Source organism: Protopterus annectens, chromosome 10.part0 (assembly GCF_019279795.1).
Source record: "Protopterus annectens isolate FY-2018-M chromosome 10.part0, PAN1.0, whole genome shotgun sequence".
NCBI classification, from domain to species: domain Eukaryota; kingdom Metazoa; phylum Chordata; order Ceratodontiformes; family Protopteridae; genus Protopterus; species Protopterus annectens.
This window is the reverse complement of record NC_056744.1, coordinates 1,036,590,943-1,036,615,914: the sequence shown is the minus strand read 5'-3', so window position 1 is coordinate 1,036,615,914 and position 24,972 is coordinate 1,036,590,943. Positions and strand designations below refer to the sequence as shown.

The window sequence follows — 24,972 nt, the reverse complement described above, 5'->3', positions numbered from 1 at the left end:
CCACCAGTAAAAATCTATTAATAATTACACTGTACTTGAGATTGTTACTCTAGCATTACTCTGAACACATACCTGCAAAACAGAAAACAGCCACTAATACAATATCACGTACGTATAAGTCATGGATTCTGTTGTTGTGTAATGTATTCATACTTTGGGTTGCAGGCTTGCAGTTGTCTTTGGTTAACTGTAATATATTTAGAATTTCAGGGTTCTTTGAAGTTTCACAGTTGAGATCTTTTGCATTTTTTAAAAGGTTCAGAGTATTTTGCACATAGTTCCTTAAATAAACAGCAAGTTCAACAAGTTCACAACTGCAGTTCCAATGATTTAAGTCCAAACTCAAAATGGTAAGCATCAGAAGGTGGGAAAATGGATTTGTCAGTACTGTTAAATTGTTCCTAGAAAGCTCTAGTACGTTTAATTGCAGTAGCCCCACAAAAGCAGTTCTGCTAACATAGCTTATGAAGTTATTAGACAGATCCAGAATTTTCAGTTCATAATGATTTAATGATGCAAATATATTTTCTTCAATTTTTTGGATCATATTCCCATTTAGATGCAAGCTTTTAAGTTTTTTCAGATTTGCAAACCATGTTCCATTTAGAGTTCCAAGAGCATTATTGGAAAGTATCAGAACTTCCAGATTCTGTAGTTTATTGAAAGTGTTAGCGGTAATGGTATGGCTTGATATTTGATTATGATCCAACTGTAATGTCTTCATATTTGTAAGAGCATTAAAAGCATCCTCATTAATAATTCTAATGCCATTGTTGCTGAGTCTAAGCAATGTCATTCTGGTTAAATAAGCCAGGCTAGGAAAAACTATTTGTGCAATTTGTCCATCTGTAAGAATTAGAGCCTTGGTACTTTCAGGAACTTCTAGAAAATGAATTAAAATAAAAATGTTGAAACAAAACAGTGAAATTAAACATTTAAGATTAGTGCTCATCTGATGACTATATCAATTTATTTACTTAAATTACACCATTTCTTTTATTCTATCTTTAAACAATTAGTTGTGCAGTCCCAAAATATTGCTAAATACCCATTGTTTGCTAGGTCAGGTTCTCACTCCCAAAGACCTTGAATAGAATAAAAGGTATATCAGAAAACATAATGAAAGAAGTGATAATAAAACACTGTTTTACTTGCATATATAGGTTCATATGTGGTTACTAGGCTAACGACCACAAGGGTCTTTTAAAGCCTAGCCATGCATCCCAAATCTCTGACAAGTTCTGATACCCTTGATAAGTGTAAGCAGGGGCTTAGGAAATTAAACATTTACAAGCAGGGGCCTGGGAGATTTTACAGGTTGCCTGTGTCCATTAGAGACTTAGGTGCCAAACCAGGGATGAATTTTCTGTTCCCCATCCAATTGTCCAGGTTGCACTTGAATTGGGTTAGGGAAGAACTCTGCTTCACATGGATGGGGATCCTGGTCCAGAGACAGGGTAATCTTTGGGATATATAGCACAATCATCCACATGGAAGATATACTGAATCTCATAATTTATTTGATATCTTACATTTATTTGAAAAAAGTCACCAGGTGTGGAACATGATCAGCTTGCAGCTCAATAAAATCTGTTTACTCTTAGCACTTTGTAGTGAACCAATGCCTAACTCACAAATTATCTAAGCAATGGTGTCCTGCTTGCATGACTTAGTGCCTCACTCTTAAAATTTCTGAAATTCTGCTCATCCGATGTGCACAAAGGAAGTGGATGACATTATTATATTCTTGTTGTCATGTTCAAAATAGCACAAAGGTAGCTCACAAGACTGATAATCTTGTCATGTGAATTTTTCTACAAGAATGTTTTCCAGATGTGCTGCACATGTAAAAAGAGTCATTTGAGACTTGCAACTGTTTTATTAGTGACAATCTTTTATCATTAGAGAAGACAGGATACAAAATTACATTTGATTAACACATCAATGCTATTATTCAAGAAACCTACTGCAAATTAGAGCTACTTTATAAAGCCAGGCCATATCTCACTGACCACAGCAGAAAGGTAACTGCAACGTCTGTCTTACTTCCATGTCTGCTGTAAGCATCTTTATGAACAAACTTGAGCACTGCTATAACAAGATAAGTACATTTGCATCCAATCTCCCAAAATGAACTTTTCAATGAATTCTCCTGCAGTGCCTGAACTGGCTAGAGCTACCTCATGAAATATCAAATACACAGCCCATAATGGCACATAAAATACTACACCATCCTTCAAACATCCCAGCCATTAGTGATATAATAAAATGGTATAAACCAAAAGAAACCTTAGATCAACGGACAAATACCTAATGCAATTCCAAAAATCCAGTAACTCACATGGAAACTCCTTATACTCAGTAAGCATAGCTAAACTATGGAACAGTATTTCCTTCACCATTAGACAAATAAACAACATTCTCACTCAAGAACAATATCAAACTACATTTAAACCAGACTAGAATCTGCAAATGTTCAGAATTTCCAGGATAAAAAATCCCAAGTACTGAAGATTTCCTCTTCTTACTTAATCATTTCTTCACAAGCTAGCTTTTTAAGTTTTACTGAAGTGAGGTGATTGCAGTCCTCCTGTGTGAAATATATACAGTATGACTTAACATCATGAATATAGGTGCACAGCACATTACGTTAGCTCTAAAGGTTTTGATATTGTCTACTACTTAGTGATGCTGTTACATCTGTACTGATATCCTGTTTCAATGATGTTCTGTAATATACACCAATATCACTTCTTTTCAATTTATAACTTTGTGCTATTTCCTGTTTATTCAGTTTTAATGCATTCCCTTATTTTGTACACCTTTCATTAGACCTTGTTTGTGTGTATCTATATATATATAAATATATATATATATATATATATATATATATATATATATATATATATATATGTGTGTGTGTGTGTGTGCGTGTGTGTGTGTGTATATATATATATATATATATATATATATATATATATATATATATATATACTATTACTTGCATGGGTAGTGTACCAAGTTGGACTTTCCAGGTAAACAAAAGCAAATAACATAAAATGAAATGTGCTGGAAGACAGCTATTCTTGGACAGTGTTGAAATCTGTCAGAAATGTTATACTTAGAAACAGGCACTTAGCAGTGAGGTTACACAAGCATAAAATATGTGTGCTCAGTGATGTTTTGTGACCAGGTTTCTGCAGAGAATGATAACAGCATGTATTGTTTTAGCAGATAATAAATGAAATATAAAATAACAGATTTTATGGTTTTACATTTCTTTTCAGTCTTTTTATGTTTCAAAATATTAGATGCAGGACACAAGATTTTTCCATTGCTTTCCATCTTTTTACATTTTAGCTTCTCATTTTTCGTCTCTGAAATCATGGAATGCATTACAGTTTTATTCTAGTGCAGCTTTTTATCTAAGTTATCCGCATTATGATTTTAGGTGGTTCTTTAGTTGTGCAATATGTCATTACTGAAATGCGCTATGCTCATAGTCTTTTATATATGGTAATATTTGTTATTTTATTTATTCAGGACTGCAAAGGAAAAGCATTCTCTCATCACTTGTCAACTGGTTGATAATCTCTCAGATTCGAGCATGTCCCCATCCTACAAAGACAGCTTTAGACTGAATTGATTTTATTTATTTATGCAAATATGTCTTGCTGACCACATTAACCCTACTTGGGCAGGCCTACTTGCACCGGGGACCCAGGGGGAAAGTTCCATATGAAAAAAGGGCATTCAATGTTTGCATAAATATATATAAAGTAGGAGGTAGGTAGACATAAAATAAATTAAAATATAATATCAAGAAGAGAAAAAATGAAGTAGCATATTCATATAACATTTAGTAAACACATATAACAAACAAAAATCAGATTAAGGTAACCCATTTGTACAACTTTGCCATATTTAATTCAGTTTTTAATAAAATAAGACCACCAAGCCCTGGTTAAGTAACTGCTTCAGAGCCGCACAATGCACAAACTGGGGGTCAAGGAAAAGAATCCTCTACTTAGGGGTACAAGAAGAAGCTCATTAACAGATCAGACAATTAATCATCTGTGCTAAATGGAAAATTGCCATCAAGCCAAGTATCAGCTAATACTGTTTTTTGTATATGAAACTATGTATAGTACATAATGATGAGTTATCACATGGAAAGTATTTGTAATGATAAAACATACAGTAAAACAGTTGAATTAATATACACGCAGTGGTTTACTTTATATATTTCTATAACCAGGTTATCCAAATGAAGCACTGGAAAGGAATTGGTTAATTCCATTCACCTTGATGGTTGTACTCCTCATCTGTTTAAGTCTAGCTTCCATCATAGCATTTACTTAATCTCTCTTTTTCCATGCAATGTTTGAAGATTACTGTAACCGTTGTCTATGATATCTACACTTTCCTCATCTGTTTGGTATGCCTTTGACCTTTCCTCCATCTTATTTCTTTCCCCTAGATGCCTGCAAATAGTAACTATGCACAAGGGAATACCCTGCATTTCTACTAGTTATCCCATCTTCTCAGCAATGATGCTGTCCTCTTCCTTGTTTCCCATTTCATTTCAAAGTGGCATTTATTTTAACATATTTCACTGAATTTTACAATTCCTTTTCCCCGGCATGCACATGACATTGTAAGTCACTTAAGATAGCTGTCTTCTCTGTACAGCATTAATTGTATCAGTAAAAAAAAATGCAGCCTTCATGGGGCATTTATCCTGCCATTTTATCACTTTTTTTAGCATGTCTTACTTTTTTCTCTTCACTGTAAGACCTGGAACAAATGCTATATTTCTTAGCCCTTTCCAAACCCCTACCTAACATCATGTATAATAGAGTCTCAAAGTATAAGAAAACAATCTGATCCCTCACCAATCTTTTCTCTTCCTTTTCCTTGTAGCTTTGACCTTCTTTCCATCCACATTTTGACACTACTTCTAAACATCGCTGTTTGCTTACACTTGGTAAGTTCTTGTTAATCCTTTAGAAGCTTCTTTCCTTCCACTGTCATTATGGCTTTCTTGCCTATCTTCATATCTTGATGAAAACTGCCTCTTCATATTTGGCTCCCCTGAAATAGCTTCAGTTCAGTTATCTCCTCACTTGAACTCTGGAACCCTAGCCCTGCCCATACTTTGTTTTATTTCATTCTCTCTGCTTTTTCTTGAATATCCCCTACCCTGGCTCAACTGGCTTTTTAGTACATAAACGTCTTAATGCCTTTATTTAGAATGTTTTTATTTTCTCTTCTCTCTCTCTCTCTCTCTCTCTCTCTTCCCCTCTCTCTCTGTGGTTCTGTCTCACTGAGCCAATGTCAATGAAAAGCATTCTAATAATGACATAGTGGCAATATTTTATGGGTCTATGTTAAATAAACAAACTCTTAAAATGTCGAGTACAACATACTCAAAACACTTTTAAGCGAATGTTTATTTAACCGACAGCTCAGAATGTCGTAATCCAGAGTGACAAAAAGTTTTGTTTGGCCACCTACTCCTCCTAAGTGCTGTAGGACAGCACACCAACTGATAGCAACTTCAAATCTATTATAAGAAAAAAAAATAAATACCTTAACGGTGCAAGCAGGGGGCAAGCCCCCCATGCACCCCCCACAACCCCCCTACTTAAATATACCAACTCCGAGACCTCACTTCTGTGCAGAAAAGGGAAATTCTCCCATTCTGCACTGTACGGTGCTGTTAGGAGTAGCTTACATGACGTAATACATCACATATTCTAGTGCTGGCCAAACAACATATTTCCATACTCCGTTTTTCTGACATTCTGAGCTGTCAATTAAATAAACGTTCACTAAAAAGTGTTCGAGTAACACCGATCTGAATCTAAATGCTGCAGTAGATGATATCAACTAAGTATTTCATTCATTTTCAGTTACCTAATCTACACACTTTCACTTTGACCCATAAATGTTCATCAAAGGCCCTGTGCAAGAATATTTGTAACCTGAATAATGATTTTCAGACATTTCAGTCCTACAGTGACAGGGACCTCCTCAGTCTCCTCAGCTGTTTCAAATGAGGTAACATAGTATACTCCATGTGGGATGAACCCTTGTCCAAGAAACTTGATCATCTGTTATTACAGATCAATTGTTTTGAACATGTCATCTGTGTAACAACTCATTTCTAAGATGTCACCCTTTGTTCATGGCATCAGTATCATATTTTAAAGAAGTCCTCATATACTGACCAGAGCAGAGCTGCTGATGGTTGGTCCCCAAAGGAATCAAAGTATTGTAATAAGGACTGGAGCTCAAGAAAAAGTAACTAGACTTACTAGTTTTTGCCTGTTTCTTATTGCTGCACAGTGTTGTTGCTACAGCCACATGGTGCATTAACAAGAGGGCATTTGTTTCCCTATGTGCACCATCTGGTCAGCTTCAAACACTGTTTTGTCACTAAGAAATGCACTTTAATAGGTGTATGCAACTGAGATACACAGTTTATTATAGCAGTTATTTTCTATTAAAACATTTATTAAGAAGGGAAGAATCACATTTTTTTACGAGGATCCACATGGATGCATTTGGTCTCATTAAATGAGGATCAGATTAAATCAAAATCCATTAAGGACTGGTTAGCTCTTCTGTGCTATTGGTAAAAAAATTTGTATGACTTAAAATGCATATATTATTGAGATTATACTAAAAACATATATTAATCGAGTAAAACTTTTAGTTTTTCAACAAGCTTTTAAGTTGTTAGTTGTTTAAGCAAGCTTTTATCTGAATTAATCATTTTCTAGCTAATAAGTATTAATTTCAAAGACAAAGAATCATTCATATGTTTCTAGATTTGATTGACAAACCTTCAAACAGAACTGGCTCTCACATTGTCAGATATATCAGGTAAGCAATGCTGTTTTAGTAACCTGTAATGAAACATTTTTAATGATAGTTGCAAAAATCTTTTTGAAAAGTATGCCTTGTTCTGTGGCACAGGAGAATGTAGCCCCCACTGTGACCCAGGTAATTGAGGTTTAATCAGCAGCCCTGGCAGTGGAATGCCGGGGGGGGGGGGGTCTGAAGGATCATGACCTGGTTGCCTCACCTGGTGTTTGTGAGGGTTATGTGCACATGGGGCACACAGAATGTGTGTGGTTTTCCAGACAGACACCAGTAAAAATGTTATTCATGCTTCCTGGGTGCAGAGCTAGTTGTTGGGAATGCCCCTTCTGCAAGTGGAGAGATGGCCTCCACAGTCATTCGATTGATTGACACCCCCCCAGTGCTTGGCTGAGTGCATTCTGGATTTAGGGCCAACAAGATAAAAGCCAAACCACCAGTAATTGCTGACTGAGTGGTGGCTTTTCCTGGGTGACTCTTGTCCTGGTGAAAGGGAATGAATGGGTTAATAGGAGGCTGATGATTCTCAGGCAGTGAGAGCAAAAAAAAAAAAAAAACACATTTTTCCACTCTATGATTTTTCTAGTAAGGGACCATTGTAATTTGATATGTTCTTTTAGATGGCTTGCTTATAGTCTACAAAATGCAGTAATATATTCAAAGATTGACTAAAACAATGTGGTATATTTTGATGCAATGATCTAACCTTTAAATAAAGTCTTGACAATTGAATACATAAACTGCAGTCATGCCTTGGGTATTGTCTTCTGGATCCATGGGGCTTGAGTTTTTAATTTTACTTGCAGCAGCAGTAATTATATATGTAGTTATGTAGGGGGTGTCTCTCCTTGTCTATATAACATTCTGATACACCCCTTGGATTACTGTGTCCATGCAGCTTTACTATGTCCAGTGGCTGGGTAACCATTTGATTGTTTATTAATAAAATTCACAATCTTTCCATTTCAGTATTGTGATGTTATTTTGTTTTCTTTTATGCTATTCATTTGTTAACTGGGGCAGAACACTGATCCAAGTGGACAATTTTCAGATTCATGCCAGGGTATGCAACCTCTAGAATATACTACATAAAAATAATAATAAATAATAAAAATAATAAGAAGAAATTTACAATCAGAGTATAATAATGAAATATAATATTCACAAAAGCATTATATATTAATAATATTTCTGTTTAGATTAAAAAGAATCCTGCTTAGGGAGTTAGGAATTAACTAGCTTATGCTTAGAAAGGTTTAAGATAAAGATTTTTGTTTAGGTGATGGATAGGGAGATATGAGCAAGAAGTATTTTTTTTCAGTCTTTGAGTCCATATTCAGTTTCTTTTTTTTTTTTCAAATAAGAAACATCTTTATTAAATTATCACTTATGACCTAGGCATCATACATTTATATAAATGAAAACAAACCATATTGACATATTTTTAGTTGCAAACATTATATATCACTTATAATACATACAGTCATGCCTTCTTTTAAACCTTATTCCTCCTCCAAAACATTATTCTGCAGGTATTTTTCACACAATTCCCATTTTCTGTGTAATTTGCACCTACCCTTTTCTAAAGATCTCATTTCCAGTTGTTTTATCTCTGTTACTATATTTACCACTTCTAGTACTGTTGGTTTAGACTTTGATTTCCATTTTTTAGTAATTGCTTTATTGGCAGCCACCAGAATTAGACCAGGGGTGGCTCATGCTATAGGACTGCAGGACTGCAGCCCTCCACAGCTGTAGAAAGAAGAAAAAAACAAACAAAAAAAAACAAATCACAAGTCCCGGAACTCAGTGCATATGTGCTTGGAGTTCCTGGAACTCACAGAACTCTAGACTGCTGTGTCAGCAGTCCAGATAGGGAGAAAGGCATCTTTGCCCTGCTGATGCCTAGAAGTCTATATGCGGTGACGACTGCAATAGAACAGAACTCCAGACTGCATCACCTGCAGGCTGGTACTTACCCTCCCAGGGAAACCAGCCAGGAGGACAGTTGAGCCTACACTCTCATGGGGAAACCAGCCATTAACTTGTGCGGGACTGAGAATACTGCAGATGGCTTGGGAACACAGAATGGGACATGGACTCAGGGAACTGAGAACACTCACTGAATTGAGGATACTGCAGATAGACTAAACACTCAATGAATTCAGGTACTGGTATGGGTGTGTGTGTGTAATGCCCCAGTTGCTATATACTGGTGGCTAGAGAGAACTTAGGATACATGGTGGTGGGCTTGAACCCTGTACCTTGGGTGCAGGTGGCAAGAGCCTGAATTCTATACCCACCACCATTTGTAAAGATTTGCAGATTTTTGCCTCATATTTGTTCTGTTCTGAACCTCATAAAATATGTGGTTTCTGTATTTTTGTTTCTTTACACAGCCAGTAGTGCAGTGGTAGCATTGTTGCCTGACAGCTACAGATTTTCTGGTTTGATTCTTGGCTGGGGTGACTTCTGTGTGGAGTCTGCATGTTCTTCCTGTGGGTGTGCTTTGGTGTCCCCCCATCTTACAAAGACATGTGTTTGAGTGTTTCTCCTGGGCCTCTGCTGAAAATTGTCTTTTGTTCCAAGTCAGACGTTCCTAGTTAAAAGATGTTAAATAAATAAAATGACAGGCATTTGAATTTCAGACTTCATATTCTTCAGAAAGTACATGGTAACACAAAACCTTTTATTCTAGCAATTTTCTAAGTTTATAAGATGGATATTTGAAATTTGTCCCTATTTTTGGGACTGTATTCCCCCATTATTGACTTTGTCCAGGTTTTCTGTGCTAAGGCTGAGAGCTATGGTGTAAACTGAATTCAGTGAATATGTTTGGGGGCTGTATTCCCCCATTACTGGCTTTGTCCAGGTGTTTTTTGCTAAGAGGTTGAGAGCTATGGTGAGAACTGAATTCAATGAATATGTTTGGGGGCTATATTCCCCCATTATTGGCTTTGTTCAGGTGTTTTGTGGTAAGAGGTTGACAGCTATGGTGAAAACTGAATTCACTAAATGGTAGGCATTTAAGTTTCAGTCTTCCTCTCTTTCACAAAACAGCTGCTTTGGCATAGTGGCATGTTGCTCTGACTGTTTTGCAAAGGGTCCTGGGTTCAAGACTTGGCAGTGAAATGTATGGTGGTAACATAGCATTTTATTCTAGCAACTTTCCAACATTATACAAGCAATGTTTAAAATGTGCCCTGGTTTTTGGGCTTTTGTCCCCCCTCCCTAATAAATTTTGTCTTTTTCCAAATTTCTTGTGCTGCAAAGTTCAGAGATACAGCTGAGTGTCAAGTAGAATTTACAAGAAGCTGTAAGCTGCAGAGGAACAACAGTTTAGTGCTGCTTACGCTGATTCTGCTTGCATTGTTAATAACACAATAGGCAGTGTACTTGCTTTTGATGCAGAAGGCTGTGGGTTCTACTCCCACAGTAAGTAGATGCATTGCTGATACTGTACTGTGTTGTAAAGGGGGCTGGATGCTGCAGTCCTTTTTGGTGAAGATACCTAGAAACTATGAACCTGTTATCAGTTTGCCATCCATTCCCTATTGCAGTATTACTAAAAATGTATTCCTCAAGGACAACAGGCACTTTATTTGTAGATGAAACAATGACATATAAAGTTGTTTGCTAGCAGCAGCCTCTTCATTAGTTACAGATATCTTTAATGTGGAATTATTTAGATTACTTTTACTTCTTCAGAGATTGTGCATACTTACTGATACTGGTGGACTGTAGAAGTTTGAGTAGACTTTTATGATGGAAATGTTCTGAACTGGGCAGTAATGTCATTATTGGTGCATGTATTTTGCTTCATTGTTTACTGGAAAAATGTTCAAAACAATAAATTTAAAATGCCGTCTAACAACTGTACTGTATTGTGCAAGGAATATCATTTAATACAATCAGGAAGGTGTATCAAAGAGCATGTGTATGTTTCATGTGCAAGGGGCCTATGATTTGAAAACAGCCCAAAGTTAATCTTTATGCCACTGGCAAAATGTATTTTCTTTGAATGTGGGTTTCAATGCTGTTTCAATGAATGTGAGTTTCAAGGGCAGAGAAGTTTTAATACTAAGTCTATTTTCATTGTGAGACTACATTGCTTTGTTTAACAAATATCTATTAGTGTTTGTGCTGTAAAATGCAAAATAAAACTTTCAAATGAAATCCAAAGCATCGCAGAAGTAAAGCAGTATGCACATTACAGTGTTTATGGTAAATGGGGCAAAATAACCAAGGAATGAGACATTGGAATGGCTACAGGGGTAGGCTCCATTTGACCATGAATTTGTGAGGGGGGAAGGGCAGCAAACTCAAAGATAGCCCAGGCTGAACTATATATCTCAACTGTCCAGATTTATGCAGAATGAATAGATTTTTGCTTCTTATTTTTGGTTTGTTCTTCATAAAATTTGTGGTTTTCCGGCAAATCATTTAGGAATGAAGTCACTAAATAATGACAGACATTGAGTTTCAGACGTCATAAACTTTAGAAAAATGCACGCTAAAGCAAGACCTGTTATTCTATCAACTGTCTTAAGTTTATACAAGAGCAATTTTTAGTACTGTTTGTATGTTGCCCAAATATATTTGGCCTTGTCCAGATTTCCTGCATTAAGAAGTTGAGAGGTACATGCAAATAAATCGCTTTATAGAATTAGGAATATCGAAACCTCTCAACTGTCCCCAATTTTGGCTCCAAATGTCGCTCTCCTCCTAATAATCCCTCTGCAAAATGGCAATTTTGGAAGAAAACGTGGAGGGTTTACAATTATAGATAACGTAATGATCAGAGTTATAGATTACTTTTATTTCAGAAATGCATGTAGATTCTCTTATTTTGTCAGCTATTCAAGTTAACAGTGCTAATATTAAAAAGGTGTCCCTTCTTTGACAGGTTCCCAGCTGTATTGTGTGGCAATTTTATATTTTTGCATCATATTTTTGGTCCATTTTTCATAAAATTGTGGTTTTCTGGCAAATTAATGGCAAGTCATTAAAGATTGAAATTAGAAAATAATGGCAGACATTTGAGTTTCAGATTTCATACCCTTCAGAAAATTCATACCAATGCAAGACCTACTACTATTCTATTATCTTTCTAAGTTTATAAGAGCAATATTTAAAATGTGTCCTTATTGTTGGGCCCGTGTCCCACTTCTATGTATGGCTTTGTCCAGATTTCTTGCTCTGAGGTTGAGAGGTATGAGTGTCAGAGCCATCACCATCAGCCAGAGACATTTCAAATTGTGACATACTTGTTGCACCCCACTCCCCCATGTAGTGACTTTGGATGTGTCCAAGCAAGGCATGGAGCAGTTATGCAGTGCAAGTGCGCAGAGTATTCCCCCATCCAAGTAGACATAAGTATGACAGTGGCTTTTCATCTGTCCTTGATTTTGCAGAATGTTCTGGTTTTCTGTCATATTTTTATGCTGTTGATTTATGCTTCTTATTATTCAGAAAATGCATGATGTTGCAGTGCCCTGTTGCTCTGTGTTTAAGTAGCAATGCTTTAATGACCATTAGGTAAGCTTGTCGGAGATTGTAAGATGCAAGTAAGCTTTAATAAGCATACTGTTAAAGAATTACTAACATTGAAAGCCTTTTTGTTGTTGCCATGCAGAGAATATTTACATAACTAGATAACGTATAAGCCTTAGGTATTGAAATGCATTTGACAGTATTTGTAATAAAGGACAGGATTACAGTATTTTCAGAAGCGTGTTACATTTGTTGGAGACTTGCATTCATCTTTGCAGGCTTTACCCATAAAATAAACTGCCAGTCTATCATGTGTGGTCCATAACTTGTGCAGTAATCCTTTAAGCAATTTGTCTTGAGCTTGTTTCTTGTTTGCTGTTCATTTTCTACTTTGATCATGTCTTCCCCAAGAAGCAAGTAGATAGTTGTTGTCAGGCAGCAGGACTTTTTTGGATAAGAAACATTTTTACAAGTGGAGGTATCACAGGGATTGCTACTTTCAGCATGTTTCTTGGTAATTTTATAAAGCTGAATATAAATTATAATTAGCACTGCAGTGCAAGGAGAAATGGTTTGAGTTGAGTGCTGCTTGTTTTTATTTTATACTTGATTTTGACTGGCATTCCAGTAATGTATTCAAAAAGTAATTTAAATTTTCATGCCTCACAACCGTTGCATTTCCATCTAGATATTAAGTAAGCTGTCATGTAGCCAATGCATTGAAATATTTTTTCTTCTACACTTCATTTTGTCCTGATTGGACTCTCGTAATGACGGTTTGGCACCCTGGGCAGCGCATTTAATTAAAGTTCCGGTTGTTCTGGTTTTGAGCATAGCTCCACCCCTTTCTAGTTGGTCACACCCCTTCCCATTGGCCCCACCCATTCAGCTGTCTCCTGCAGCCCACCTTTATTTGAAGTCACCAGCTGCCACTGAATTAGACTCAGCAAGGCTTTACTATGTATAAGCAATCCCGATTCTGTATCATAGGTCAAAATAAATCATTCCCTTATTTATATCAATTTGTACACCCAACATTTCTGATAAAGTAGTCTGCAAGGAGTTTTTAAAGTTTGTCAACTCATTACACTCCCAAAAAATATGTTACCAGTGACCTCTTTCTTCCCCACCATACCTCCAACATTTGCTATATACTTAAAAAATTCTTTGGAGTCTACTTTGGGTACAAAATACTTATTCAATACTTCCAAGCAAAGATCCTAAACCTTCTGGAATTTGTTGCATATCTGTGAGGCATAAATATATCCCTCATTGTTTCTTTGTGAATTGCTTATCCAATATCTTTTCCCTATCCTTTCTAAACTCCTCTGATTTATTCTTATAGTTATCATGCAATATTTTATATGCTCTACTAATTATAACTTTTTAACAGCAGCTTCTGTTCTAGATTGTACTAAAAAGCTCTACCAGTTCTGGTCTTTTGCTTAGGACCCACCTATTTCTTTCTTTTAGCCTATTCTCTAGTATAAATCTTTGATAGGGAAGGCAATCTCTAGCTTACAGTCCAAATAAATTCTTGGCATCTCCCCATTCTATTATCTTTCCCTCTCTAATTATTTGCTCCCAATACCTTTGTTCTTTTATCAGTTTTCTCCAGTAAATTCTTGCCCCTTCTTGCTTATTGTCTGTATCCCTAATTACAGTTATCTCTATCTGCAGAATCTCCTTTCTCCATTCCCATTTTGGGTTAGTTCTTAGAATACTTTCTGCTACTTTATGAATATAATATTCTGTTTGGTTATTGTAATTCTAAGGATCAGCATCCAAAATCCCAGTAAGACCACATTCAGTTCTTAGTAAATATTGAGGACTTCATAAAAATATGTAGTTTCTGCATTTAATTTACTGTATACTTCTCCATTTAGATACACTCACAGCCTGCATTATTCACCTATAACAAGTACAATACTTATCATTCAGCATTTCCATTCATATTGGTCCTGAAAATACTTGTAAATCAAAAGGATATAGTATTTCCTTTTGTAATCTAAAGAATTCAGTTTTGAGGATAAACATCTTCTTTGGTAGTACATGCCCTAAAAACAGAATGATATTTTAATTACCCATCTTTATATCTACTCAATCATTTCATACTGTAATTGTGTATAATAAAAGGGTATGAAAATGTTAGCATCATTAGATATTACCAGTAGGAAGCATGGTACTCAAATACCATTATCCTCAGACAATGGAAGACTGGACTTATATTCCTCCTGCTTATTTATGCCAGGAATGTAGACAGGACATATTCTCAACAAATAAAATGATAACCATGAAAGTGTTTTCATTTCGTGCTACAGACAATGCTGACAAATGTCCCAAATGATAAAGACAACTTGATCATATTTGCAAAGGAAATGGTTATGCCAGTTGTATATCATTGTTTTCCCAGTTTGAGCATATCTTAGAATTGTTGCTTGGGATTAGCAAAATGCCAGAGATTTGAAAAAGCTACTGGATGACTATATTAGGCAAAATGGTTGCATTCAAACAATAATTTACCCAAAAATTATGTTCCAGATATCATCCAAGTATTGCCCCTTACCAATGAGACTATTCATGTCAAAGTAGAGTGGAAACTCTAAAAAACATTTCACCACTTAGATTGGCAACCCGTAGTATTATCTTACCTGATACCAGTCTTGCTGAACACCTTTCCTCTATTTCCTCCTACCTATAATACTTCAGCCTTATCCTACAACAGAAGACAAAGCTGACATTGGACCACTGGAACTGGTGACATTGATTCCAATACCATAACTTCAAGAATATCCCCCCTGATCTCCCCTTTAAGCTGATTGTTTGTTAGCAGACAAAATGTTTTCACTAGTGTATTTCATTCCTATATGTTTTCACCTTTTTGGCAGTTTTATGCATTTGATAAAGACTACATGAGTTTATACCTCAGAGAAGCAATTTATCAAAATTATGCCTTAAAGATTGTGACATTTTTCAATTATTAACATTACAGGTAGCTATAGCCTCCCACTAATCCAGTAGTCAACATCTGGGAAAACCTATTCTCCCTTCTCAGAAGTTTGATTTGATTTCTGTGTTAAGGCACAATGCTATAATCTCATCATCATTCTAAATTTTCCAGGTCAAACTTTTAAACTCATTTTAGTACTTTGCATTCTGATGCTAACATATATATTGTGTGTGTGTGTGTGTGTGTGTGTGTGTGTGTGTGTGTGTGTGTGTGTGTGTGTGTGTGTGCACGTGTGCATGCACACACACACACACACACATATATATATATATATATATATATATATATATATATATATATATTTATGGGTCTCGTACTATTGAATGAAAGCTCTTTTAACCAAAACCAAAACTACCGAGCACACTTTACCAAAAGTGTGTTTTCACCGAAAATGCACTTTTGCTAAAGTGAGCTCAAGAAAATGAAAATAATGACAGAATGGCTGTTGCTGAGGTCGCGGTACAGTGGGGATAAGGGAATATTCCCTTTTCCCCACTGTAGTGGGATCTCAAAGTGAGAATATAAAAGTAGAGGGGTGTGGGGGGTGCAGCGTAAACGTGAGTACTATGTTTGTTTTTTTATTTTATTATTTTTAATTTTTTTTTTTTGCGCACTTTAGTGAAAGTGCTTTTTCAGTGAAAAGTACTTTCACTAAAGTGTGTTCGGCCATTTGCATTTTGTGGAAACGTGATTTCATGAAATAGTCCTAGATCCAGATATATAGATATGTATATATATATATATATATATATATATATATATATATATATGCATATATAGATATAACAAAGTGTTTGGGGGTGATCACTGATCTTAATTTCACTTTTTAATGCGATACCCATCTTTTAAAAGCTGGTATTGCATTTGCAGTCAAACCTGAGCACTTTAGCATTCTGTATATGCATTCAAGCGTGGCTGGCTGCATTTATCTATTCCCCTCAAAGAAATAATAACAATACTCAGTACTGTTAATATATAAACTATTCCATAAGGGCTAGTGAGCTGAAATACAAGATGGAAGCACAGGCTTACACCCCTGTTTTGGTGTTTCTAAAAAGGAAAGAAATGTGAGGCATTTCTGACAGCAAGAATGTTTCTGTTGCCATGTGGGTAGAATAAAACAGTCATGCTTTGGACTGATAAAATGTCTGAAAGCATACAAAATACAAGAAAAATGGTCTCCTGTTAAGCTATATGTCGGAGATTCAGAATCATGTTGGTAAAATGCAGGCAGGCCTCAGATAGTTTGTCATCTTTATCTGCAAATGCATTGGAGTTATAAATGTAACCTGGCATCAAGTGCTGCAATGTGGAACAAAAAGTAGAAAGCTAGTGAATAAGTATAGGAAGCCTTGCTCATATATGTGCAATTTTACTTTTATAGTATAACCAGGCCATCAGCAAACATGAATATATGTTAAGGAAATGAAAGATCAACAACAGATATTAACTATAAATGTAGATGACCAAGAATATTGTAGCCTAAAATAATAAAAATATTTGGATTACCTGAATTAGTGAAAGGTATTCTCCCATAAGCTTACTTGCAAAAATTGTTGAAAGTTGAGAAGAAAACTAATGCATAATGAACAGCACAACCAGGATTAAACCAAAGATTCCACTGAAGCCTAAGGACACCACTGACTCCTAGTCAAGCAAACTATTTAATATATAAACTGTTTCATTATAATGATAACAAGGAGTTCTGGCAGCAGTCTACCTGAAAGGTGAGCAAATACATTTTGGGTAACACAACTATCAATAGTGCAAGACTGCTCAAACTGTCACCACTAGGGGAAAGGAAATGATTCTTGCTCTGAGAGAGTTTAAGAAAATGTTACAAAGCTTGGCCAACATTTCTGGCTGTAATATTTATGTTGAAATGTGAGTCTTTTTACACATTGTTTTCCCTGAAGAAGCTATAAAAGCTGCAGATTTTAAAACAGAAACCAGAAAGGCATGTTACATGTAGAAACAGTTGTGTCAGTAATATTCTACTCAGTGTTGTGTTTGCAACAGAACAAGAAAATAGGACGTGAGTAGTTTTGGTCTTAAAAAGACAGTAGCAAGTTCCTATATCCATCCAATAGTTTAACAGTCCAGTGAAAAGAAAAATTGTCAGAGAGGCTTAAACAAAAATAATACAGGGAAAATGCAAGAAAACTCTCAGAATATTCAGGATATGAGTCTTTCTGAATTCCAATTATAATGTAAAACAGATTTCAAATACTTTTGGGCTGAGCTTAAGAAAAGAGTAACGAATATTCACAATGTGTGATGCAGGAATGCTCAGGTAGAAATCACAGAAAAATTGTTTTGGAAAAGGTGGAAGAAACTCAACAGTCTATTATTGTTGGCAATATTCCTTTAACATTACAATATTTCTGCTGCATCTGGATTTATAAACATCACAGTTTGTTGGTTTATGGCATTTTTCTTAGTATATTCTCCCTAATAAGAAAAGACCTAATAGTTAATTTTCAGACAATAGTGCTGTGTTCTTTTAATTTTTTTCTTTCCTGTGTGCAATCTATAATTGATAAGTGAAGTATAGTCAAAGTATTCAGGCGTTAATACTTATTTATATCTAAACTGACAGTTCCTTAAGTAACTTCAAAGAGTGAAGGTTTATTTTTATGGTTATAAAAGGTGTTAAGATTCCTACATTTCAACAGCATGTTGAATTACTGCATTATTTGTTCCTGTCTGATTTTGTGTTAGTGTACCCATGCTTATTAGTTCAAAATAGATTACAAAAGACACAGTAAGTTGTATGAAACATACAGCATAAGATAAGGTGAGGGAAGTTGTGATTAGCTTTATAGCTAGGAATTCCCAGTTGGGTCTTTGGAACTGGTATACTACTTGAAGATAGTTCAAGGTAGAACACAGGGAGGGACAGCTCTGGGTGTGATGAATTAGACAATGAATGTATTATAATATTATGACACTGAGTAGATCTGTAGACAGAAAAGTAATTAAAGGGAGCAGGTTGACGGCATTAGTAAACAGATTAGAAATAAATGAAATTCTTACACAAGAAAGTAAATGCACTGCAGCAGAGCTGAAGAAGTTTTTAGCCACATTTAAATGTTTGCTAAAGAGATGGGGATGTGCTAACATGGAGGTGTGCTCAGAATGGTACATTCATCCTTTAAGTAGTCTGAGAGGAATGAAGAACTTGAAACAAAGGGTAGATGGTGAGTCCAAAAGTATAAAACACATGAAATGGTTGGTAGGGTGGCCTAATGGTTAAGGTGTTTGCCTTACAAACACAAGGAGCAGGGTTTGAGTCTCACAAGGGATAATTGGCTAGGCTTAAAATGGTTCACAAGGGCAGTTAGCTTAGTACTAATCTATGAACCTATGAACCTAAGAATGCTGGCCATGCACAATGGTTATGTTACAAATAAAGATACTAGTGCTCTGGATGAAGCACAGGGATGGGGGAATACTCTAAACAGGCAATCAACCTGCAAAATGGAATAGAAAATAAACAATAACCTCATGTGAACCTATGTATGGAGATCCAAAATGTGTGTGAAATGCTTGTAATTTGTGTTACATGAGTGTGTTAGCATGGGAGAAGTACCTGTTTCTCACACTCACACACACACACACACACACACACACACACACACACACACACACACATATATATATATTCAGATGTGGCACAAACATTGAAAATATGCACCATCCTTTCACAGAAAATCAGACACTAAAACGTGAGGTTATCACAATTTAAAGAGATCATTAAGAGTAAATTCATTAGTATTGCAACCCATTGTGACATAGGTAAAGTTGTGAATGAATATCATTAACAGAGATAAAAATGATGTACTCCAAATAAAATACTACAAGGTGTATTCTTGTTCAAAAAAGAAATCAAATAAAAGATTTCAAGCATTTAGAGTATTGGAATAGCATACAGATGTTTTTACATAAAAGATGGAAGTTGGAAGAAGAAAGGAAGTTGAAAGCATTAAAAAGTGGTTGCACAGGAATTATTTGAATGAACTAAACTGCATTAACAAGTAACATAAGATAAAAACTAGGGTATGGTCAATGAGAATAGCAAAATGAATCCCACAATTAGTTGATGAAGACCAAGGTGAATTTGTAAAAAGTACAAGGAGAGAAATTTGTATATGAATGCTGCTTGATGTAATTTGTTGACACAATAGTATCAGGTCCAATGTGGTAGCAGCATTTTAGATAGCAAAAAAGCATATAACAATGTACTTTAGACTTATGTTTGATATATACATTTTGGATCCATTGGCAAGGTAATCAGTAAACTTCAAATCTTGTACCAGAAAACTTTCTTCGGTGCTTGTACTTGGATTTTTAATCAATTCATTTAAATTACAGGGGATCTATCAAGGTTGCCTATTGCCAAATCATAATTTTGATGATTATCAAACTATTTTCTGAAGTATTATGGAGTCTTCTTCTTCTTCTACTTTTGGCTGCTCCCATTAGGGGATGTCACAGCGGATCAACTGTTTCCATTTCTTCCTGTCTTCTGCATCTTGCTCTGTCACACCAACCACCTGCATGTCCTCTCTCACCACATCCATAAACCTTATCTTAGGCCTTCTTCTTTTCCTGTTACCTGGCAGAGTCATCCTTAGCATCTTTTTCCCAATATACTCTACATCCCTCCTCAGCACATGTCCAAACCAATGTAATCTTGCCTCTCTGGCTTTGTCTCCAAACCTTCCAACCTGGGCTGACCCTCGTCACACCCAGTGCAAATCAAATGAAATGAAGTATTATGGAGTAAAAAAGAAATTCAGGTAGTGCAGATAGTAGGTAGGTACCAAAGATAAAATTAGTGCAGATGTTAGGTGGGTACATAAAATATTTTTTTTTGGTGATGATTGCCTAGTAAAGGCATCCAGGTTGGAGACTTCAGGACAAAGCCTAAGAGTGTTGACTAAGGAATTTAAGACACTACTTGGAGTTTTTAAATATAGAAGTCTGTAATGCTTCCTTCCTTCCATCAATTCAAATGCAGAATTAAACAAGGTACATTTGTTTTTCTTGTGGCAGAAGAATCAGACGAAGTATTCAGGTACGCTCATTACACTAGTCATATACCTGATATGATTATTATCCCAGGTTTAAAGGCAATGGAAGTAACATAGCTGCACTTACCTGAAACTGGCAAGCCAGCTGCCATCAGAATAATGACTGAACGTAAATTGCTGTATGCAATAAGTTATAGCCCAATGCCAGCTTTCCTGAAATGATTGCACAAGGGAATGTAAATGGGAACTAATTTTTATTCCGGAATCACCACAGAGTTACAACAGAGTTCCGGTTAAATCAGTGACTATGGCTGATTTGAACCTATTCTAGATTATGAAAGAGCTGCAGAGGATATGGCTATGTTATGTATACTGAAACACACAGGGAGTAGAGTAGCAGAACAGAAAATAAAGACCAGCAAAGAGAATAGATTGGTGTTAAAACGGGAAATCCTACCCTGGTCTGGTGATGGAGGAAACAGTATAATTAATGGCTTCTGTCTACCAGAAAGAACACCATAGGTTATCCTTGACAAGCACATGTAACAGGCAGGATGTTATAAATGGTAATAAAAATAGTGAACATGGATGGATGGGTAAGTCACACAATTCTTCAGTGGCAGACATCTGGGAATGGTTGAAAAATACAGCTTCACTTACTATATATGAGATGTACCCTTCTAATCAGGCACTGCTGTAAGAGGCCTAGGCACTCTTGTTGATACGTCCCTGTCATTTGACCATCATTTCTCCTGAGTACTTTGGAAAGTCTTTTCTCTGTCCCATCTAATTTCTAAAAGCATCTCCCCCAGATCCAAAGAAGTCCCAATTCCCCTTACTCATATATTATCAGACTCATTATTGACTATAATACACCTTTTGACATATATTTGTCTAAACATATCACATAACTTGAGAGACCTCAGAGATTCATAACTAAAAGGATCAGTGGGCCTCAAAACTCTTAGCTATCAGGACTAACTGGCGGTCCATTGTACTCATTCTCTTACAAACTCCCCTACGGAGATCTATGTCTAGCGTTTGAGCCATAGATATACCACTTCTCTTCATGACTAGTTTCTGACTATACACTTATAAAATAATCCTAGCCTGGAAATATATTAATGACTAAGGTTTTATATGTTCTCAGTTATGAATACTCATTTTTGAAAATAACATTACTGGAAATGAGATGTTACTAACTGCTGCAATTAATTTTGTTGTCAATGTACTGTGTAGTGAAACACACATTTTGTGTTTTCTTCTTTTGATTTCTAGTAAAATGAGTTGAAAAAAATGCACTGGAAAATACACATTTTTGTTTGCAGAGATTAGATAGATAGATAGATAGATAGATAGATAGATAGATAGATAGATAGATAGATAGACAGATATATATGCTAAACTATTTAGGTATGTCTCTCCTAAAATAGAATTAGACGTCCTCAAGGATACTGGCTTCATAATTTGCAAAGTAATGCCTTAGAACACAAAGCACTATGTGTTTAATTAACTCTGTGCCTAGCATTAAGGAATGCACTTGTCCAAGATATCTGGAACTCATTCATCTGAAAGTTACTCCATATGTTCATTTCTGACTGCTTCACCACCCTCATTTCTTTTTTTTTTCAAAACAGGTTTATTGTTTTAACATATAAGAAAAATATCATAACAATTTTATACAAGTAATTAAAAATAGATATTATTATAATATTCAACAAAACAACTAAAGTATTTACAAAGACATCCACTACAATCAGATCAATTAATTAAACTAAAATACCATGCTATTGAAATTAGAATTTTTTTAACAAATTTTGTAAATTATCCCATACAATATAATAAGATGTTTTTCTAGTTGTTCTTGACCTAATTGTGTTTATTTCCATATGGCACACTATATTCATAACATTTTTAAATTCATTGAACGAAGGAGGTGTATCTGAAATCCAATTTCTGGTTATTATTTTCCTAGCCACTGCTAGAATAGACCATAACAAGGGAAGCTTAACCTTTTTAACACTTTGGGGTACAGGTGTGTTGAATAATATAAGAGATTTAGAAATAATGAAATTATCTGTAAAAAGAGCCTGCAAAAATTCATTAATTGACTTCCAGTATTCTTTCAATTTTATACAGTCATAAAACATATGAGCCCAGTCAGCATTAATTTCTACATTACATCTCTTACATAGATTATCTTTATTATTTATTTTATTCATCATCAAAGGTGTATAAAAAGATCTATGTAAAAATTTCCATGTATAAAGTCTCCAGACAATGGAAGACGTAGTTCTATAGGCAGATTCCAATATATATTGTTTATCTTGTTGATTTGGTGGGTCCCCATTAATAGAAGTGAAATAATTCCAGTATGTATCTACACTGTAAAAAGTTTCTTGTCTGATAATTTTATGTATGTATGAAAGTTTACCTTTATCAGAAACTTTATGTTGTAAATTTAATATCAAATAATCAATCAGTGTTGGAATAGATTCATTAACTGTTATAGACATTAGATCTATTCTATCAATGAGATGTTGTCTAAAGGTCTGAACCTCTAACCAGCAAGTTTCTCTTAGATCAAATTCTTGTTTTAAGAAATCTAGATTTTTAACTTTATTATCAGATATCAACTGATACCAGTATTTTAGATCATTATCTATAGCTAAATGAGTTCCTTCAGAAGTAGATGACAAAAGCATACCCTGAGTATACATTATAGGGAATATAATAAAATTCCATTCCCTATACTTAGGGTGCATGAATATAAAGTTACGATAGCTAATAATAATATTTAATGGGCAACAAACCATATGTTTAGGTGTAATAGGTGAAGTACAAAATTCCTTTAGTAACCATAACATGGAGTTATTTACAATCATATTTTTATGTGTTAAGGAGATTTTCATGAAGTGCATACTAATTAGCTCCCAATAATCTTTCCATTTTGCGACATATGACTGATCTATTAATAAAGTAATAACTTTTACAATAGAAGAGATAGTATATAAATTAAAGTCTGGAAAAGAAATACCCGCTTGAGACCAGCTATTAGTATGTTTCTTTAATGCAATCCTAGGTCTATTAGGTGCCCATAGGAAATTTAACATTAGTGTATTCAGTTTCTTGATAATTATTTTTGTAGGTGGAAGTATTATTGATTGTATTAAGTATAAAATCTTGGGGAATATTATCATTTTAATAATTGTAAGTCTCTCCTCCATAGTAAAAAACATATTATTCCAGGTATTAAAATGATTTTGTATATTAAGAAAACAGGTATTATAATTATTATATATAATAGATTTAATATCTTTAGATAGTATTATACCTAAATAAGTTATCTGACCTGAATTGGGTACATATTTAGTAAAATCACTAATGAGAATATTTTTTCGTTTATATATAGGTAGTATTTTAGTTTTTTCTTCATTGAATATTAAACCAGAAATACTTTTAAAATTCATCATTTTATCAAATAGAGGCTGCATAGAAGAATTAGATCCTGCTGATGTAATTAGAACATCATCTGCAAAAAGTTGAATTTTGGATGTTGTACTTTCATCTATTTCAAAACCCTCTATGTCAGTACTGTTTCTGATCAAATTAGCCCAAGGCTCCATTACTAAAGTGAATAATAGTGGAGAAAGTGGACATCCTTGTTTTGTACCTTTAAAATGGGTATTTTTGTGAAACATATGTTCCTACCTTAATATAAGCCAATGTTCCTTTGTATAAATGCTCAATTAGATTTACAAATGCATCTGAGAAGTTTGTGCACTTCAGTAAGGTAAACAGTCCCAACTTACTGAATCAAATGCTGAACTTATATCAAGACTAATAAGTGTTAAATCTTTCTATTTCCTATTTGCAAAATCAATTAATTTTAAAGTTCTTCTTATATTATCAAAAGTATTTCTATTTACAATGAAGCCTGTCTGATCTATATCTATAATGCCGGGGATGATTGTCTTCAATCTATCAGCAAAAATACTCATAAACATTTTATAATCAACATTAAGTAATGAGATGGGCTGATATGAAGTACATCTAGTTGGATCTTTATTAGGTTTTAAAATTGGCGAAATAAATGTATATTGCCAAGATGGGGGGTTATTAACTCAGTTTGGGCCAAAATAAAAACCTTATGTATTAATGAATATGTACTTTTAGAAAGGATTTTATATATCTCTGGTATAATACCATCATTACCCGGTGCTTTGTTTGATTTAAGCTTATTTATTTGTGTAATAACCTCTGTATATGAAATACTTTTGTCCAATAGTTTAATCTGTTGTTTATTAAGCTTTTTATTCATGTTTGTGGTTATAAACTCCTTTATTTTATCTTTAGGTTCCATGTTAATGTTATTATGGTTAATTTTGTGAAAGTGATTTCTAAATTCATCTAGTATTTCTGGTATACTAGAAACATTCTTCTTTTCCTTAGAGAAAAGATTTCTTTGATATGGTTTTGTTTATTCAACCTTTTTTTTATTTTTAAGTCTATGTAAGTATTTAGGGCTTATTGAATAAGACAAAA

General features: G+C 34.8%; 2 protein-coding genes across 3 annotated transcripts in view; one reads left to right on the top strand and one right to left on the bottom strand.

Moving 5' to 3' along the window:
• The window catches only part of LRRC53 (leucine rich repeat containing 53), a 66,813-nt gene extending 65,937 nt beyond the window's left edge, over window positions 1-876 (bottom strand). The window contains exon 1 of the mRNA XM_044085804.1: window positions 73-876. Within this exon, the coding sequence (XP_043941739.1) occupies window positions 73-796 (724 nt within the window). The 5' untranslated portion in view covers window positions 797-876. The remainder of the gene's footprint in view (window positions 1-72) is intronic.
• The window catches only part of LOC122813471 (serine/threonine-protein kinase TNNI3K), a 2,121,983-nt gene that overhangs the window by 1,642,017 nt on the left and 454,994 nt on the right, over window positions 1-24,972 (top strand). The gene's annotated exons all lie outside the window — the stretch shown is intronic.